Source organism: Suncus etruscus, chromosome 7, assembly GCF_024139225.1.
Source record: "Suncus etruscus isolate mSunEtr1 chromosome 7, mSunEtr1.pri.cur, whole genome shotgun sequence".
NCBI classification, from domain to species: Eukaryota; Metazoa; Chordata; class Mammalia; order Eulipotyphla; family Soricidae; genus Suncus; species Suncus etruscus.
The window spans coordinates 58,853,350-58,873,929 of NC_064854.1; the positions used below are offsets into that span (position 1 = coordinate 58,853,350).

General features: G+C 45.1%; 1 protein-coding gene across 1 annotated transcript in view; it reads right to left on the reverse strand.

Moving 5' to 3' along the window:
* The window catches only part of F5 (coagulation factor V), a 60,760-nt gene extending 41,216 nt beyond the window's left edge, over nt 1–19,544 (reverse strand). The window contains exons 1-3 of the mRNA XM_049776386.1: nt 19,126–19,544; nt 16,810–16,901; nt 4,538–4,660 (exon numbers count right to left, since the gene is read on the reverse strand). Coding sequence (XP_049632343.1) covers nt 4,538–4,660; nt 16,810–16,901; nt 19,126–19,274 — 364 coding nt within the window. The 5' untranslated portion in view covers nt 19,275–19,544. The remainder of the gene's footprint in view (nt 1–4,537; nt 4,661–16,809; nt 16,902–19,125) is intronic.
* Nucleotides 19,545–20,580: the final 1,036 nt, after the last annotated feature.

A 20,580-nucleotide genomic window follows, 5' to 3' on the forward strand; every position in this document is an offset into this window, starting at 1 on the left:
AGTTATCGTTCGCTCCAAGACATTGTCCGTAGCGCCAACACACTTATCACAGAGTCTCTGTTGTTGGTCTCATGTTTCTGTATTAAAGATTCTGGAATCTGCATGTCCTACATTGAAGTCATGATGAGGAGTGCCTTCTCGTTTCACTTCACCATGAAAGGGGAATGCAGGAAGCCCTGTCCTATAAGCAGGTTGTTGTTGTTGTTAAGTCTTCTCAGTGTTAAAGGAAGTCTCTTTTGAGCAGGACGATGTCTGAGCAGTGGTAGGGTCTTCCGTGGTAGAGGATTGCTTCCAGGTGATGTTATAGACAAACCTCACCATAAATGGGCAATACAGCAAGCCCTGTCCAGTAAACAGGTCATTGTTCTTGTTGTCTTCTCAGTGCTAAGGGATGTCTCTTTTGAGTAGATCGATGTCAGAGCAGCTGTAGGGTCGTCCCTGGTACAGGAATGCCTCCGGGTGATGTTATATACAACCTTGGATGTTTTGTAAATGTCTTCTGTAGATCAAGGGGTAAATGGAGAATGTCCATTCTTCTGAGGCCTGTGCCAGGTCTTTATGTCAATGTTCAGGGTGTAAGGTCTCATTGTACTACAAGATTTGTGTGTTCCCCTTTCTATTAGATAAGAACTTATTGGTATGTATAGTATTTTCCCATGTCAGTGTGCCTACGCAAACAAGATATAAAGCCACGTGGTGCTATCAGATATATGGGGGCATAAGAACATTTCCAACAAGACCCATGACTTGGTTCAAACATAAGTATTAAACTGAGGGATTCTTTCACACCAAATTCCATATTGAGTAGTTCACAAAGAGAAGATAAAAAAAAATGGGGGGGGATCATCACTGTATAAGAAAGTATTTAGCAAAAGTTATAGCCGTCAAAGAAAACACGCATAAAATGTTGAAAAGATATGTGTCCTTTTTATGCCTTTTAAAATAGTTGTGTGGGTGTTAACTCTAGGGCACCACTTTGGTCTGTGAATTAGGACTCAAGAGTACTTAAGTTAGAAAGGGTAAAAAAGGAGTAATGATGATAGGAGTTAAAGAAGTTAAAGAGAAATATGAACTTATGAAGGGGTATGCAAAAGGGCAGAGTACAAAATGGACATTCTGCATACATAAAAACATAATTCAATGATAGTGAGTACTAGTAATGTTTCTTGTGAGAGTACTATTAATGTTTCTTGTGCGCGCGGGGGCAATAGCCCCCACGCGATTTTGAAAATGTAGACTGGACAGAGATTACCAGTGCCAGCCAAACCTCCTCCTGCCTGACTCCCGGCTCCCAGGAAGGAGAGATCCTTCAAGAAGCTGGGAGAACAGAAGTTCAGAGCCCCACCCAGACCCTCCCTAAGGAGCCGCATGGATAGTGGGGGAAGGCCTAGGGTCCTTCAAGCTCCACCAAGGGACCCAACTCACCGGCTTGCCCAGGGGTGTGGCCCGGGGAAGCCCTGGAGATCTGGAGCAAGGCGGCAGAGGGGTGCTGGGGTTACCCAAATCCCGCACCCCCCCTAGGCCTGGCCAAGCAGGCCTCCGGCATGGCGTGGGCCTGCCAAACCTCCTCCTGCCTGACTCCCGGCTCCCAGGAAGGAGAGATCCTTCAAGAAGCTGGGAGAACAGAAGTTCAGAGCCCCACCCAGACCCTCCCTAAGGAGCCGCATGGATAGTGGGGGAAGGCCTAGGGTCCTTCAAGCTCCACCAAGGGACCCAACTCACCGGCTTGCCCAGGGGTGTGGCCCGGGGAAGCCCTGGAGATCTGGAGCAAGGCGGCAGAGGGGTGCTGGGGTTACCCACATCCCGCACCCCCCCTAGGCCTGGCCAAGCAGGCCTCCGGCATGGCGTGGGCCTGCCAAACCTCCTCCTGCCTGACTCCCGGCTCCCAGGAAGGAGAGATCCTTCAAGAAGCTGGGAGAACAGAAGTTCAGAGCCCCACCCAGACCCTCCCTAAGGAGCCGCATGGATAGTGGGGGAAGGCCTAGGGTCCTTCAAGCTCCACCAAGGGACCCAACTCACCGGCTTGCCCAGGGGTGTGGCCCGGGGAAGCCCTGGAGATCTGGAGCAAGGCGGCAGAGGGGTGCTGGGGTTACCCAAATCCCGCACCCCCCCTAGGCCTGGCCAAGCAGGCCTCCGGCATGGCGTGGGCCTGCCAAACCTCCTCCTGCCTGACTCCCGGCTCCCAGGAAGGAGAGATCCTTCAAGAAGCTGGGAGAACAGAAGTTCAGAGCCCCACCCAGACCCTCCCTAAGGAGCCGCATGGATAGTGGGGGAAGGCCTAGGGTCCTTCAAGCTCCACCAAGGGACCCAACTCACCGGCTTGCCCAGGGGTGTGGCCCGGGGAAGCCCTGGAGATCTGGAGCAAGGCGGCAGAGGGGTGCTGGGGTTACCCAAATCCCGCACCCCCCCTAGGCCTGGCCAAGCAGGCCTCCGGCATGGCGTGGGCCTGCCAAACCTCCTCCTGCCTGACTCCCGGCTCCCAGGAAGGAGAGATCCTTCAAGAAGCTGGGAGAACAGAAGTTCAGAGCCCCACCCAGACCCTCCCTAAGGAGCCGCATGGATAGTGGGGGAAGGCCTAGGGACTTCAAGCTCCACCAAGGGACCCAACTCACCGGCTTGCCCAGGGGTGTGGCCCGGGGAAGCCCTGGAGATCTGGAGCAAGGCGGCAGAGGGGTGCTGGGGTTACCCAAATCCCGCACCCCCCCTAGGCCTGGCCAAGCAGGCCACCGGCATGGCGTGGGCCTGCCAAACCTCCTCCTGCCTGACTCCCGGCTCCCAGGAAGGAGAGATCCTTCAAGAAGCTGGGAGAACAGAAGTTCAGAGCCCCACCCAGACCCTCCCTAAGGAGCCGCATGGATAGTGGGGGAAGGCCTAGGGTCCTTCAAGCTCCACCAAGGGACCCAACTCACCGGCTTGCCCAGGGGTGTGGCCCGGGGAAGCCCTGGAGATCTGGAGCAAGGCGGCAGAGGGGTGCTGGGGTTACCCAAATCCCGCACCCCCCCTAGGCCTGGCCAAGCAGGCCACCGGCATGGCGTGGGCCTGCCAAACCTCCTCCTGCCTGACTCCCGGCTCCCAGGAAGGAGAGATCCTTCAAGAAGCTGGGAGAACAGAAGTTCAGAGCCCCACCCAGACCCTCCCTAAGGAGCCGCATGGATAGTGGGGGAAGGCCTAGGGTCCTTCAAGCTCCACCAAGGGACCCAACTCACCGGCTTGCCCAGGGGTGTGGCCCGGGGAAGCCCTGGAGATCTGGAGCAAGGCGGCAGAGGGGTGCTGGGGTTACCCAAATCCCGCACCCCCCCTAGGCCTGGCCAAGCAGGCCTCCGGCATGGCGTGGGCCTGCCAAACCTCCTCCTGCCTGACTCCCGGCTCCCAGGAAGGAGAGATCCTTCAAGAAGCTGGGAGAACAGAAGTTCAGAGCCCCACCCAGACCCTCCCTAAGGAGCCGCATGGATAGTGGGGGAAGGCCTAGGGTCCTTCAAGCTCCACCAAGGGACCCAACTCACCGGCTTGCCCAGGGGTGTGGCCCGGGGAAGCCCTGGAGATCTGGAGCAAGGCGGCAGAGGGGTGCTGGGGTTACCCAAATCCCGCACCCCCCCTAGGCCTGGCCAAGCAGGCCTCCGGCATGGCGTGGGCCTGCCAAACCTCCTCCTGCCTGACTCCCGGCTCCCAGGAAGGAGAGATCCTTCAAGAAGCTGGGAGAACAGAAGTTCAGAGCCCCACCCAGACCCTCCCTAAGGAGCCGCATGGATAGTGGGGGAAGGCCTAGGGTCCTTCAAACTCCACCAAGGGACCCAACTCACCGGCTTGCCCAGGGGTGTGGCCCGGGGAAGCCCTGGAGATCTGGAGCAAGGCGGCAGAGGGGTGCTGGGGTTACCCAAATCCCGCACCCCCCCTAGGCCTGGCCAAGCAGGCCTCCGGCTCTCATCATTATTTAATGCCACTAGTAATTGTCACCTAAGGGCCAGGTTAATCTGTTGTTGCTATGTCAAAGTATGTTTTGTGGTCAACTCCAGCCAACCAGCTCATCTTGTTTGTTTTTATTGTTGTTGGTTTGGGGTTACATCAATAATACTCAGGACTGACTCTTGCTCTGCACTGAGAGATCACTCCTGGTGGTGCTCAGGGACCCTATGTAATGACAAAATTGAATCTGAGTTGGCTGCATGCAAAGCAAGTGTCCTCCCTGCTGTTCTACATCTTTGGCCCTGAACCAGTCCTGCTCAGACCATCAGGGGCTGCATTTGCACTAAAAGGCAGCTGAGTCATTGCAATTGACATAACACTATCTTCTACACTACCCAGAAGCATGAGTTGAGCCTGCCATTTGCAGTGTCTGTGCCTGGCCAATATCTTGAATGTGGGGAGTCAGGGAGACTTACCATTTAATAACTAAGCAATAAGAAAATGCGGTCTAAATGCTTCCAAAACTTTCTGGATTTCCTAGCTGGCTTCTCAAGGAAGGCAACTTCTTAGTCAGAGGGTTATTAGATGTTTGATATTGGGATGATGACCTTGTGGATGAGGAAATACTTCTTACCTTCTGAGAATTTGCTGTACTTAATCCCTTGAGGGTGAATGCTGACAGGCTTGTCCGCTTTATTCTTAAAATGCACTTTCATCATGTCTCCAGTCTCAGCAAACAGAGTGGGCCCCAGAAGACCTAGAAGGAGGATGGCAGAGATGTCATTTTTTTCTTTCTTTTCTTTCTTTTCTTTCTTTCTTTCTTTCTTTCTTTCTTTCTTTCTTTCTTTCTTTCTTTCTTTCTTTCTTTCTTTCTTTCTTTCTTTCTTTCTTTCTTTCTTTCTTTCTTTCTTTCTTTCTTTCTTTCTTTCTTTCTTTCTTTCTTTCTTTCTTTCTTTCTTTCTTTCTTTCTTTCTCTCTCTCTGTCTCTCTCTCTCTCCCTCCCTCCCTCCCTCCCTCCCTCCCTCCCTCCCTCCCTTCCTTCTTTCCTTCCTTCCTTCCTTCCTTTCTTCCTTCCTTCCTTCCTTCTTTCTTTCTTTTTTTCTTTCTTTCTTTTTTGTGGTTTTTGGGTCACACCCAGCAGTGCTCAGGAGTTATTCCTGGCTCCAGGCTCAGAAATTGCTCCTGGCAGGCACGTGGGACCATATGGGGCGCCGGGATTTGAACTGATGATCTCCTGCATGAAAGGCAAACGCCTTACCTCCACGCTGTCTCTCCAGCCCCGAGATGTCATTTTCTAAGAGGGCACACAGGTGTCCCATGGGATGGTTGCCATCCTAGGAACCCTGGGGGTTGGGACAGTGGCTGATCTGGCAGCTATGATCAGCCCATAAAGTTAGTGCTCAGCTACAGAGCACTGGACTCAAGCCACTTTCAGTTGCCTCAGAGTAATTCCCAAACTTTGCCATTGTATTTGTATTTGAGCAGCCATACTATTTTATTTGTGAAAATTACACTCAAAATTGACTAAGACTACTGAAAAAATATCATGAATATACATGAGAGCCATCTCAGTTCGTTTTATTTTATTTAATGACTTTTGGTTATGTTTCCACATCTAATGTCTTGCTGAATGTTGTGATTTATGATTTCCTCTTGTTCAAAGTCGTTTGCCCAATTTGTTAATAAAATTAACTTGAGGGAAAAATTTAAAAAAGGGGGGCCCATGACCCTACCCATTTTAGACACCTGACCCTGATCTGAACCCTCAGTTCAGATCCCCACAGAAGCTCCCAATGGCTGCACCCCACCTGCCTGGTTGAATAGGGTATCCACAGGACTTCCTGTGTTGTTAGGCACCAGACTCGAGCTTTGCCTAGTTTGCATGTTTCTGGGCATCCTGGGCTTTTCACTGTCAGCTATTCTGACCTAGAATCTCCTGATTTATATCAAGGAATAAAAGCTCTTAGTGCAAGAGCTGCTCTTGGATATTTGTTGGGTTTCCTCTCCTGCTGCTTTGGGATAATGTGGGGGAGAGAAGCTGAGAATAAGGGGATTTCTGAAAGCTGGCCTTGAATATAGAAGAATGTTTCTGTTCAGAGACTTGTGTTCCCCGCTGTTATGAGTGCAGGATGAGCTGAGGAGGAAGTCATCCAAGTCAAAATAACCTGTCCTTACAAACTATATGTTAATAGTGCCATAAGCATTGCAACCACTATCTTCACATACCATCTAATTTAATGATGTCATGAGCATTGTAACCACTATCCTTATATACCATCTTAATTAATGATGCCATGTACCTTGTGACCACTGTCTCCACATACCTGCTGGTTGCTGTAATGCCTAAGCAATATAAAGCTGTTATTGCCCACATTCTGTTTCCTGCCTAAAGTTTGCCTTTAAAAATCCTGTTCCCAGGGTCCGGAGAGATAGCATAGATGTAGGGCGTTTGCCTTGCGTTCAGGACAGTGGTTCTAATCCTGGCATCCCATATGGTCCCCCAAGCCTGCTAGGAGAGATTTCTGAGTGTAGAGCCAGGAGTAACCCCTGAGCGCTGCCGGGTGTGACCCCAAAACAAAACAAAATCCCGTCCTACCTTTAATAAACAAAGCTTATTGTTTTGACAAGCCGTGATTGGTCTGTGGCTTGCAGTCTTCCCTCCTCTTCCCAGTCCAGCTTCACAGAGGCTGGAGAAGACCCTTCCACCACCATTGCATCGGCCTCATCAGCCCCCCCACCCCCGCCCAACTGGCATCCAAGGCGCTTTTCAGGGACTCTCAAATGCTCCAGTGACAAGGGGACGCTTCCAGCTGCCACTAACTCTATTGTGGTAGAAGGTAAGTTTCAGGTCTCAGGTAATCTTTGTCTTCCAAGAGGAGGGATAGAACCCTGCGCTCCGTGCAGTTAAGTATATATAGCCACGTTATTGTTTAATTTGTGGCTGTTGCATTTATTTTCTTTCTTTTTCTCATTGCATATTTACTTTATTTTCCTGCATCTCCTTCTTTTCTGGTTCTCTGGTCAGCTATATCTCCTCTGCTGTGCCTCTAATCCAAAAACTTCTTGCCTTTCCTTCTGTGAAATTCCTCCTGATTGAAGCAGTCTGAATTACCCCTCAGCACAGATCTGCCTAAATAAGTCCTAAGGCCGGAAAGACACCAGTGATGAGGGGATCACGAACAGGTCTCTTTAGATAAAGATCTGTCCGCTGCAGAACATTCGTGTACCAATTAGGCAAATATTGGTTTAAGCAAAACAAAGTCTGCTTCTACTTTCATTCTTGTTTAGTTGTCTCTTGCGCCACCTGGCACCCTTTTCTCTCCCTTCCCACTATGGGAAAATTTTCTCCAAAGGCAGAAAATCCCGCCCTCACAGCACTAAAATCAGATCAGGATACCAAGGACCAGAGTGCTCAAACATTTTTTGGAGTGGGAATGGTCCCTCCACTGTAATTTCAGTCAAGAGTGGCCCTCCAGCAGTATCCCAGTGCTCCCCCCCACCCAAAGGGAATCTGTCAACATAGAGGGCAAATTGTGTTTTCCTTGCTATTGGATTCCAGGGCAGATAGAACCATTATTCGAATTGAAGAGGCCCCAGGTAAGTGGGACCTGTCTGCAGGATCTAAACTGGAAAGTGTGGGCAACTTTTCACTAGGAACCTTTGAAACTAAGGATTTTATTAAATGGGTTGATTCAGATGGAGATTCTGGTTATATTAAGCCACTAGTGGCCAAATGTTTAAAAAAAAACAACTTGTTAGGGCAGGATATTCTAGGGCAGGCAAGGGCATATGTTTCTAAACAAAACAGGATGTGTTGACCCCCCCAATAGTTCAGGCCACTGTTCCATGGGTCCCCAAAATTAAAATGAAAGGAGGAGGACCCAGTCTGGGTGGAACAGTGGCCTCTGTCCTCAATTAAACTGGAAGCTTTAAACCATATAATCCAGGAACAACTAAAACTTGATCACATGAGACCATCAACCAGCCCATGAAAGACCTCTGGGAAGTGGCAATGTTGCAAAATTTAAGAAAGATTAATAAGAGAATTATAATTCATAGGATCTCCCTAAAGGGTATGCCATGGATTCCAGCCATTCCTAGTACTTGCATTGGTAATTATTGACATCAAGGATTATTTTTTCTCTATCCCTCTAAGGGATGAGGATTGTGAAAAATTTGCCCTTTCTGTGCTGGCTACAATCTCGTCACTTTCCTGCCATGCTAAATTAAAGGCAGAGGAAGATAAGGTTAGCTGCATGTGTATATAGAGAAGGGGAGAGCAGAATCAAAAAAGCTCACGGAAGCTATTTGCCTTACCACATTTTAGGTTAAAAATTGGCTGGAGAGAAAAAAAAGGTATTTTTTGTTTTGTTTTTTTTTGTTTGTTTGTTTTTTAAACCAAGGGGCCTTAGAACTTGCTTGTTATCTGACAAGGGAAATCACCCTAGAAAGATCATTGTCTGTATGCTAATAGGTAAACTAACTAACTAGGGAAAGAAAAAAAATTGGGCTTTTTAAAATTTCTACTGAAAATAAAAAAATGTTTCTCTGACTTTAGAAATTTCTAAAAATTGGGTGGATAAAGTTGCAAATGATTGTGATTAACCTTATTAGATAATATTGTTAATTTTATGAGTGCCCTAATCAATAAGGGGAAGGTGCAACAGAAAAGCTCCCTCCACCCCAAGCCCATGGTACAAAAAGGGGTTTCACTGGTGAACTGACTGTAAATCTAAGTTTGATAAACATGGGAAGCCTTTAAACTAGATCTGTGCATCCCTCAGCCTCATCACCCCAAGGGGGAAATTTTTTTCTTTGATTTTAAAGGTATCTAAAAATAGAAAATTGTGTGGAAAATATTGTGGTTAGCCTTTTTTTTTATAATATTGTTAATTTTATGAGTGCATAATATTATTAAGATCACTAAATTTAGATAACTAAATTTCATAACTATGTTGCCACCAGGTATTAAAATTAATGTTGGTCCTAAGATATAAAATGTGAAAGTGCTTAAAATGCCTTCTCTTAGTATAATAAAGGACAATTTGGTTCTGTCAGATGGAAGTAATTCTGGCAATTTGTTTTCGAATGGGAGGAAAGGAAATAGAAGTTCTGAGTATCTAGATAAAACGCTAACTTTTGAAAATTGAAGTAAAGTCAGTCTTTTCTATATTTCTGAAACTTTACAACTTAAATTACTATAGTGCTTAGATTTGAAAAAGCACTCATTTCTCATTTGCTGAAATTGTGTGATTAATCTTATAAAGCCTAGGTAACTTAGTAATTGGCATATATTTATATATGTATATATGCTTATATACATATATATACTTGTTTAAAAGTAACTGCAGATAGAAGCCTCTTATTTATATTGTCAGAGCAAGAAGCAACCTCTTTGCTTCAAATCAGTATAACATGTTAAACTATTTGTATTTACCAAATTTAGCAATTCAGCTATCAGTTAAAACACTGAAGCAGCAAGAAATTATAAAATATATTTTTATAAACTGCAAAATGATATATCTAAAACAGAGAAAGAATAACTATTTTGGATAATATTCTAAGTTATTGAGAAAAGAGCAAAGTAACTAATAATATGTGTTTTGAGATCATACCTTGAAAAATTTAATTCCTCAGGATTAAAAATCTTGAGAATTGGGGCCGGAGAGATGGTGCTAGAGGTAAGGCACTAGCCAAGGAAGACCGCGGTTCAATCCCCCGGCGTCCCATATGGTCCCCCCAAGCCAGGGGCAATTTCTGAGCATTTAGCCAGGAGTAACCCCTGAGCATCAAACAGGTGTGGCCCAAAAAACCAAAAAAAAAAAATCTTGAGAATTCTTTTAAAAGAATCTATATTTGGTAATGGTCTAAGAATTTTGTTACTCTGGCATATAGAATTTTTTGTTTGTTTGTTTTTGGGTCATACCCATTGATGCTCAGGGATTACTCCTGGCTATGCACTCAGAAATTGCTCCTGGCTTCGGGGGGACCATATGGGACACTGGGGAAACGAACCATGGTCTGTCCTAAGCTAGTGCTTGCAAGGCAGATGCCTTACTTCTAGCGCCACTGTTCTGGCCCCTGGCAAATAGAATTTTAACATGGAATATTTATAAACACAGTAAGAGACCACAGCTTCTAAATTTATTTTATTTTGGTTCAATGTCTTGACTAGAAGTCTTCTTTTCAGATACAACTTAAATTAAAAAAGGAATACTCATTATTTGGGTAATTTAATATAGACTGAACTTGCCTTAAAAGGACAAAAATAGAATCCCTAATTATTTATAAATTATTAACTTGAAGTCTTCAAAAGTAGAGACATTTACTTGTTTCTTGAGTCAGTTTTGGTCATCTTTAATAATTATAGCTTGTATTTAGTAATTGGAATTTTTTTTTGTTTTTCGGGCCACACCCATTAGATGCTCAGGGGTTACTCCTGGCTACGCGCTCAGAAATTGCCCCTGGCTTGGGGAGACCATATGGGACACCGGGGGATCGAACCGTGGTCCTTTCCTTGGCTAGCGCTTGCAAGGCAGACACCTTACCTCTAGCACCAACTTGCCGGCCCCGATAACTGGAAATTTAAGAAATTATTACTGCTGTTTTACTGTTTATGTTATTTTGGTATAAGCTATATCCTTTGATAAAGTGCCCTCAGAGGATGAAACAGGGAAGAGAAGGTTAAGAAAAAAGGAATGCAGGTGTGTGATTTATGTAAGAAAGATGATGTATAAATTTATGAATACTGGAAAAAGGAAGGGAATTCTGTGAAAGAGTAACCAATTGCTTGCAAATAGGACTGGAGGAAATTTACAGAATAAATTTAAAGGAATGTGCAGAAAGGTTTAAGTATGTGTATTAAGAAAAGAAACTAGATAACCAAATTGAATGATCATTAGATATAATTAGACATGTGTTTGTCTAATTAGCTTTTGCATTTGCTGCCATCAAACTGAAAGATTTTCATTATTTTTCCAAGGATATTGATATTTGTATCACAAAGAGATTTATGAATATGGTCATAGTTTAATAAATAAAAAATTAAATCTGTATCTTGGGTGAAAGTGCCCCAGACTAACTAACTCTTTGAGTTGCAAAAGCCTCTTCTTTCCTCTAGGTGCAAAATTATAAGAATCCCCTGTACATTTAGTTGACTCAATTTCCAGTAAAGATGGGCTATCGGATTTGCCCGACATTGGAAAAAGGAATCAGTCAAACTTCAAATGGGGGTCTGTTGGAAGGACCTAAAAATCAGGGGAATGGAGGGGTCTGGATCCTCTGTTGTCAGCAGGCCCTGGCTTTTGGCTGTGTGTTCCCACAGGAAGAACTTAGACCCATTTGGGTTCCACACAGAAATATCAAATCTATCCCTAGTACAAATACTAATGATGACTCGACCCAGACTGATCCAACCTGAGGTTAGTTTTTCTTTTGTTTTACAGGATAAAAATTTGCTGGATTTAAAAAAAATTTTTTTTACGTAGCTGCTGCCTAGCACCACCACCCGCACTCCCCTCCCCCTCATCCTCCACCCCAGCACAGCACCAACAAGTTATGCAACAATGGCAAGTTATTCAAGCCACAGCCAGTGTTGATGTTTTTATGGTTGAATCCTCTGTCTACCCAGCAAGAGCCTGGTTTCTGGACTTGCAGTTTGATTTATGTGACCTTGTGGGCCCCCTTCGGTCCAGTATTAAAATACCTTGGACAAGCCCCAGGTACCATGACCAACATGATTCATCTTATGGTTGCTCCTCATTAAGTCCAAAAATAATTTGAATGATTTATAATTTTACATATGCTCTGGCCATGGTCTTTTTTCTACAACTAAATGCAGAACCAAAAAAAGTTCATTGTTTACCACATGGGGTTGTGAATCTACAGGTTCAGGCAGCTGGATGAAGCATAACACCAAAGATTTTATGAAAATTACCAAAACACCATCAGCTGTGTGCTCATCTGGGGTTACTCAATGTAACCCTATGCTTTTACAATTTACAGAAACTGGAAAGAAAAATGTAGAAAAATTTAAAAAAGGAATGATGTGGAGATTAAAATTTTATGAATCTGGCCATGATTCTGGATTACTTTTTAAAATCCAATTAAGCATCACTTATCCTACCTTTAGAATAGGACCTGAACAATGGCCCCTTGTCCCCACACTGCCCATATAACATTGCTCAGCTTTTCATGAACCAGTCCAAGTGCTCTGACCTCCAGGTCACCAATATTTAGATCCCAATTTACCATGACCCCTAGTGTGCCACTGCCCATTCACATTCTTTTAGGTTTAACACCTACTGCGCATGCCCTTCAGCAGTATGAATTCCACCTATGTTATGCTTAACTATACCAGGCCTAATTTAACTAAGGCTTGCTGGCTTTGTTTTGATGCAGCCCCCCTCCCTTTTATGAAACTATTGCCCTTATTCAATAATTTTTTATTTAAGTGCAACTGAAACTCAATGATGTTCCACCTCTGACACTCTGGTTCTGACATTTGGACAGCCCAGGTCAAGGCTTTTGCCTATATAATTGACAAGTGTGACAGTATAATCGTCCCCCTTATTGCCTCAATTTTACCAGTTGGACATCTTTTTCTAATTGGGCAGTTCCAAGTATCAGACAATGGCTGTGTAAAAATATAGGTCTTACTAAGTGCCTATATCAATCAGCATTTTTAAGCAATGACCAGTGTATGTGTCATTGTCCAATTAATTCTCCGAGTTACCTGGTATTCTGTTCCAGATAGGTACATCTCTGCTACCATGATTCACTTTAAGTGGGACCCAGGCACTGTGGCCTCCCTTTTAAGCCTTGCAGGAGCAGCCACCAAAACAGCAGCCCAGGGAACCCAGCATACAGCCAGCCATCACAGCAATGAAACCACAGATTGATGATTTGGCTGAAATTGACAACTCTGTCACATACCTGCAGACTTTCCTACACTCCCTGGCCAAGATGGTATTGCAAAATAGACAGGTCTGGATAGATTGTTCCTGAAAGAGGGTGGCCTTTGTGCTGTCCTTCATGAGGAGTGCTGCATCTATACTGACCATAATGTACTGGCTGAGGACTCTATAAATAAATTGCAGGCGGGGATTAACAAAGAAAAAGAGAGTGGGAGGCAGGATCATCTTGGTATCAAAATTGGTTTAATAGGTGCCCTTGGCTTACTATGCTTTTATCTACGTTGGCAGGATCATTAATTTATTTTTTTGGTTACTATTACTTTTGGACCTTGTATTTTAAATAAAGTTCATGATTAAGAGCCATTTTTACATCATTACAATGCTTGCTAATACAGTAAATGAGTTAACAGTACAAACTGGAAATAGACACGCTGCAGCGTATATTATGTTAGCAGAAACCTATGATTTATAGGCTGGTTTGGAAGTCAATGATGGGTAAGAATCTGGGACATTTTTTAGGTGTCACCAGAATGGCCTAAGACAGACACAAACCCCCATAGGTCCCCAGCCCCTCCTGGTTTGGTTTGGTTCCTCATTTGGTTCTTATTTAAAAAAAAACAACAACAAACAACCAACATTTATTTATTTAGGTATTTGGGCCACACCTGGCAGTGATCAGGGGTTATTCCTGGCTCTGTGCTTGAAAATTGCTCCTGGCAGCCTCAGGGAACCATGTAGGATGCTGGGAATCAAACCCAGGTCTGTCCCACGTCAGCCATGTGCAAGGGAAATGCCTCACTGATGTGCTATTGTTCTGATGTTCTTATAAAGAAAAAAGACGGAGATCTGGGGGATAGAAGTTGGGAAATAAGAGGATTTCTGCAAGCTGGCCTTGAATATAAAAGAATGTCTCTTTCAGAGACTTATGTTCCCTGCTATTATGAGTGCAAGTAAGATGAGGAAAAAGTCATCCAAGTCAAAATAACTTGTCCTTACAAACTATCTAGGTTAATAGTGCCATAAGCATTGCAACCACTATCTTCACATACCATCTAATTTAATGATGTCATGAGCATTGTAACCACTATCCTTATATACCATCTTAATTAATGATTCCATGTACCTTGTGACCACTGTCTCCACATACCTGCTGGTTGCTGTAATGCCTAAGCAATATAAAGCTGTATTGCCCACATTCTGTTTCCTGCCTAAAGTTTGCCTTTAAAACTTTGTCCCTACCTTCAATAAACAAAGCTTATTGCTTTGACAATACTTCCCTGTGAGTGGTCTGTGGCTTGCAGTCTTCCCTCCTCTTCCCAGTCCAGCTTCACAGAGGCTGGAAGAGACCCTTCCCTCACCCTTGCATAGGCCTCATGGGGGGGTAGGGCTCCCCTCCACCCCGCCAGTGTTCAATAGGATAAAAGCAATACAAAAGCATATTTCCATGAAGGGGGCCAAGTCTCCTAAAAACCACTGAATTTCTGTGGCCAGAGCTATAGCACAGAGCAGAGGGTGCTTGCCTTTCCTGAGTACAGAGCCAAGAGTCAGCCCTGAGCACTGCCCAGTGTGGACCCAAACCAAAATAAAACACTGAGCCCCTGAGATGCACTTCCCTCCCAGGTTATCCTGAGTTAAGTAAAGGATGTGGTGGGGTTGGTGTTTCTTGGAGTCACAGGAAGGCGGATCTGCTAATCTACGCCCTAGCTCTTGGTCCAGAAGTTCCTGCAGGACTCTGGCCTCTAGCAGCTATTTTAAAAGTCCTTTGGGGACACATTTTACAATTGTTCTTGAACAAAAGCAGCAGAGAGACTTAAAGTCAGCATCAAAAATTTGGGAGCCAGAGCCATAGCACAGCAGGGAGGGCACTTAACTTAAACTGGCTTACCCCAGTATGGTCACCAGAACCTGCCAGGAATGATTTCTGAAGACAGAGCCAGGAGTAACCGTGAGCACTTCAGGGTATGGTCCCAAAACAAACAAAGTATTTTTATTATCATTTTTATGGAGTCAGGATTGAGCCAAGGGGCCACCCCATTCCAGATCCATAATCTTCCACAAGGCAGCTGTGATACAGCTCAAATCAGGGTTGCCCACGACCTGTCCACTGCTTTTGATATATTTTTTTATTTTTGAAATTTACCAGTGGCTGCTGTATTTACCATGTTGGCTTATACTCGAGTCACTAAGTTTTCCCAGTTTTTTTTTTTTTTTTTTTTGTGGTTTTTGGGTCACACCCGGCAGTGCTCAGGGGTTATTTCTGGCTCCAGGCTCAGAAATTGCTCCTGGCAGGCACGGGGGACCATATGGGACACCGGGATTCAAACCGATGACCTCCTGCATGAAAGGCAAACGCCTTACCTCCATGCTATCTCTCCGGCCCCAGTTTTCCCAGTTTTTAGGATAAAATTAGGGGAGCGGCTTATACTCATACTCGAGTATATAGGTAAGTATTCACCCTACACGGATGCAAGGGTACCTCAATGCAATGGCCAATATATAACTAACATTTGAACTTGCAGTTGAGCTCCAGAGGCCTCCCAATTCTTCTCCCAAGTTGGAAAATGTGTTTCTCAGGCTGTTTTCCTTTCCCCCATCTCCAATTTACTCAATGGGTTCTTAGGTATCTGTTTTTTGGTCTTAGAGAAGAGCCAGAGCTAAATTACTTCCTATCAGGACTCTAGAAGTCCATTCAAAAATCTGTTCAACCTCTTTCCCTTGATACAAGTCAAGATGAGGATGAGGTAGAAGAGGTTTTTTGTAGCAATGTGTGATGTGTAGCAAATGGTGAGGGTATATCTCACCCTCCTCCAGGAAACAAGGAGAAGAATGAACAAAAAGAGATGCAAGAGAATCAGGTATCCAGTATCCCTGTACATGGGCTTTGGAATTAGAGGGAAGCCAAGCACCATTAGTGATAGCTCATTTATTTGCTCTAGAACATTCCAGAACCTCAAAGTGGGAAGGGGGGATTCCTGTGTTCACTGGCTTGCCCCTGCCAGAGTCTACCATCCATGGCCCCAGTTTGGTACCCTACCCAAGCAGCACTCCAGTTATAGATGAAGAGTGAAAATGGATTTTCCCCTGGTTAACCTTTCACAAATGTTGTTGCCAGCACAGTACTGTCTCTCCAGCCCTGCTGGCAGGATGCTTGCGCTGCATATGGTCAATCTGGGTTCAATCCCTGGCACATCTGAACCTGCCGAGGTGATTTCTGAGCACAGAGTCAGGAGTAAGCAAGCTCTGAGTGCTGGCAGGCATGGGGTTGGTTCCTCTCAAAAATATAGAATTTTAAAAAGTATGATTTGGAGAATGTGTCCACGCAGAAAGTGGAGAGACTGTTGTCCCATGTGAACTTTCTGGAGGAGGTGAATGTATACAGCATGCCTATTCCAGGATGTGAGGGCAAGGTGGGCATGGCTGCCCTGAAGCTGGCTCCGGGTAGGATGTTTGATGGCTCTATACTACCATCATGTGTGAACTTCTCTGCCTTTCCATGCAGTGACTTTCTTTATTTGTATTCAGGATAACCTGGAGCTAATGAACATGTTCAAACATGTGAAACCCTGGCTGGTGCACGAGGACTTCAATGTGGACGTTGTTGCTGACCACTTGTTCATGCTAGACCACCAAGCTCAGACCTTCAGGCTCCTGACACTAGACACCCACCGGGCTGTGTTGTGATGGGAGATGGAAACTCTGACCGCCTGACTGGCCTACAGGTCACCTAGAGTGGTGGTGACTCCCACCCATAATGCCATTGTCATCCCAGACCTGGATGAAGGCATCTTGATTCCCACCCTGGATATATCTCGAGATGCACAAGGCATACAATAGAACCCAGTAGCATAGTGAAAATCAACTAAGGAATTTAACAGAAGTGTGTAAAGAACAGAGGTTCCCAAAATTACTTGATGCACCAATCCTTTGCCCTTTTCAGAAAAAAATTCACTCTGCACCTTTAAAATAAATAAAAAGATTATGTCAAGCTTACCTGAAGTTGTACTTTGTGGTTTCTCTTTCTGAAAATATGCTTCATATTCTCTGTAGACAATCTTCTTAAAAGATGTGGCAGAAGAATTTAAACTGGCAAGAAAATGCAAGAGTTACTATCAAAGTGTCATTTAATACTTGCCATAAATGTCTCACATTACAAGATTAACAGACTCATGGCAGGAAGGACAGTCTGTTTCATTGGAGATCACCAGCTTTTATTATTAGTGCGATTAACAAAATATTTATTGGTCTCTTTGAGAACATTCTGTCACCATTACCATTCTTTCTTTCCCAAATGGAGGCTGTCCTCAGTTAATCCTATTACTTTGAGCCAATGCTCTAATAATACATTTAGGATCATAATGTGAAGCTAAACTGAAGGCTAAGGTTTGAGGTGATTAAAATGTCTGAGCAAAGTTCATTCTGGTAGCAGATATTTGTACCTTGGTTTCTGAAGTTTTGAGATTGGAATAAGGAAAGTCTCACACATAAGAAGTCAGTGGTTGCACAACCAACCACTTTGGCTCAGGGAAATACTCAGTATTAAAGGTGTCATCAAAGATGATTTTCAAGGGCTGGAGAAATAATACAGCAGACAGGGAGCTTGCTTTGCACGTAGTCAACAACCCAGGTTCAATTCCTGGCATCCCAGACAGTCAACCAAGCACTGCCAGGAGTGATTCCTGAGTGCAGAGCAAGGAGTCAGCCATTGAGCATCTCTGGAGACAAAAGGAGTAAGAGGCTAGGAAGATCCATTGCCCCTCTGGAGAGACTCAAGGATGGAGTAAATTGGGCTTTTCACCCAATGCTTTGTACTGTCTGGCTTTCTATTTGTCATTTTGACCTTTAATTTCAAAGAGAAAACAAAGAGCTAAGTATGAGCCAATTCACCTGGGGGAAACCAGCCCCCAAGCTTTGGGGTTAGGCAGAAAAGTGGTGTTGAAAGACTGTTATTTGCTTTGGGGGTTTAGATAAGGGCACTTCCCTAGAGTGTGGGTGTGATAGGTGAGTTAGATTATCATCTGGAAATGCAATATTGAATTTTATTTATTTTTTTAAAAAGGGTTTTGACATTATTATCAGACTAACAGGGCATCCTGTATCCTCAATAACCCAGTTACAAAGAACATTTTCAATAGGGTTAATGGTATTAATGCATGCAAAGCCTTTTTCCATGATTAGATTATTTCTTGGTGAATCGCTTTGGTGTTGTAATTATAAAAGAGGAACATGTCTTTCACAATCAGCTAAGCTGTGATGTGAAGTAAAACAAAAAAATTGAGTCACTTGAAGAAGCCAACCATGAAAGCAAATAAGAATACAATGAATTGGGTCCGGAGAGATAGCACAGCATCGTTTGCCTTGCAAGCAGCCGATCCAGGACCAAAGGAGGTTGGTTCAAATCCCGGTGTCCCATATGGTCCCCTGTGCCTGCCAGGAGCTATTTCTGAGCAGACAGCCAGGAGCAACCCCTGAACCCCTGAGCATCGCCCGGTGTGGCCCAAAAACCAAAAACCAAAAAAAAAAAAAAAAAAAAAAAAAAAAAAAGAATACAATGAACTGAAAAGCCTAAGAGAGCAGAGCAGAGGACTTATTTTTAACCTTTCATTAAGGAAAATCACAGCTCTAGGATACAATTCTATTCCTGGACACTCTTGCTCACATTAGCTTTTTAATGAGGAGCCCACCCAAGTAGCTTGGGTGACCCACATTCCAGAAAATGACAAAGCAGCAGAGAAAAACTGTCTTCTATAGAAAACAGAGACAGTGAAGAAATGCAGGAATAGAAAGCAGAAAAGGTGAACGGAGAAGGGACTGCAAAGTCAGCAAGGAAAGTGAGATCTGCAAAGGGGAATGATGGCAGAAATAAGATGTAAGGACAAATTCCATCTTAAAAATAATACGAGAGAAGGGAGGGAGGGAGAGAGAGGGGGGAGAGAGAGATATGAAAAAAAAAATGTCAAATGTGAGTTTGCAAGGGTTAGAGAGGAAGTCCACAGGACTTTGAAATCAATCGATACAGAAAACCAACAGGCAAAACCTACTTTGCAAAGCTTCACATTAACACTGAACCCCAAAAGGCAGCAAGTAACTAAACCAAAGTTTTTTTTTTCAACCTCCCAATAATAAACTGCATTTCTGGAGGCGGCACAGCCTCCAGCCCCCCACCCCCGTCCCTCCTTAAGCAGGTTTCATTCATTACACTCTCCTGCCAACTGGTTTTCTCTCCAGAACACGAACAACACTCCAGGTGCAAAGGGAAGGCTCCCTAAAAGAGCTAAGTTGGAAACCCAGCGCACCTCACCTTTCTTACCTGGGGTCCCTGGGCTCAGGGTTGTAGCTCCAGCTGATGGTCTGGGCAGCCACGTAGAACTGCCTTAGTTGTGCAGCGTGGATCCCCAGGACCCCCCAGCTAGTGCTCAGAGTCACCAGGACCCAGAAGTGTGGAAAGTTGAGAAACATGACTTTGCCACCAGCTCCAGCGCGCAGGCAGCTGGCGAAGGCGCGGGATCCCGAAACTATTGGTGGGGTGGCAGTGGCAGCACCCTCCCGGCCTGGGTGCTCCACCGCTATGCAGCGGAGGCCGCAGCCAGCAGCAAGAGGCAGCCCTGCCCCCGCCCCAAGTCCTGAGGCCGCTCCAGGTTGGGGGTTGGCAGGGTCACTGGCCCGGTTTACGGAACTTCCCGGCTGGAGAGCAGAGGTCGGTAAGTGGGTGGATCGGAGTCGCCCGCACCTACCTCCTTGGAGTGCAAGATGGGAGACGGGGAAAGGGATTTTGGCCCAATTATTCCCTCCCTAAAAACTGGACACCTCCCTTTTTTTTGGAATGATGGTGGGAGGAGGGAAGAAGGGAGTCGGCCAGCCCGGACTCTTTTCTATTATTATGCAGATGAACTTATTTTCTGGTTTCCCTTCCTTTGTAATAATTCTGCCCTTTCTTTGTTTCCCTTCCTTTGCGAAATTCTCTTTCGTGATTCCCTAGTTATGTGTTTACTTATTTTTAGGGAGTTATTCCTGACTCTGCACTCAGGAATCACTCCTGGCGGTCCTCCAGGGACCACTTGGGATGCCTGAGATCGAACCCAGGATGGCCTCATGCAAGGCAAGTGCCTTAACCAGTATCCTACATCTCCGGCCCCCAAGTGATTTACTGCTCAGGAATTTTGCCTCTTTTGTCAAGAATCTGACTTGACTGCAGTGACCAGAAGATGAGGTGTTAGTCTGTATATGCCCATGGCTCCAATACATAGGAAATGACTCTTTTTTTTTTTGTGATGAAAAGTGCATCCTTTATTTCAGCACAGTGGTTTACAGTACCGTTAGGAATGGAGTTCTGGGAATGTGGTCTGCATCCCTTCCCATCTCACTCCTTCAATCTGCTTGGTGACCAATGACCACTGTTGATTCCTGCATGGACTGTGGGTTCTCTCAGCTGAAGAGGGACTATGGACTCTCTCTGCCATTGGACCCCAGGATCAAAAAACACACTCATGGGCCAGAGAGATAGCACAGTGGCAGGACGTTTGCTTTAGACAGAGAAGAATAGTGGTTCGAATCCCGGCATTCCATATGGTCCCCTGAGCCTGCCAGGAGTGATTTCTGAGTGTAGAGCCAGGAGTAACCCCTGAGCGCTGCCGGTGTGACCCAAAAAAAACAAAAACAAAACAAAAAAAGAAACACACTCATGAACAAAGTGGGACGCATGAATCTGATGAAGCAAAAGTCCAGTATGAGAAAACGAAATCTCGGCAGGCTGAGCCTTCTCTAA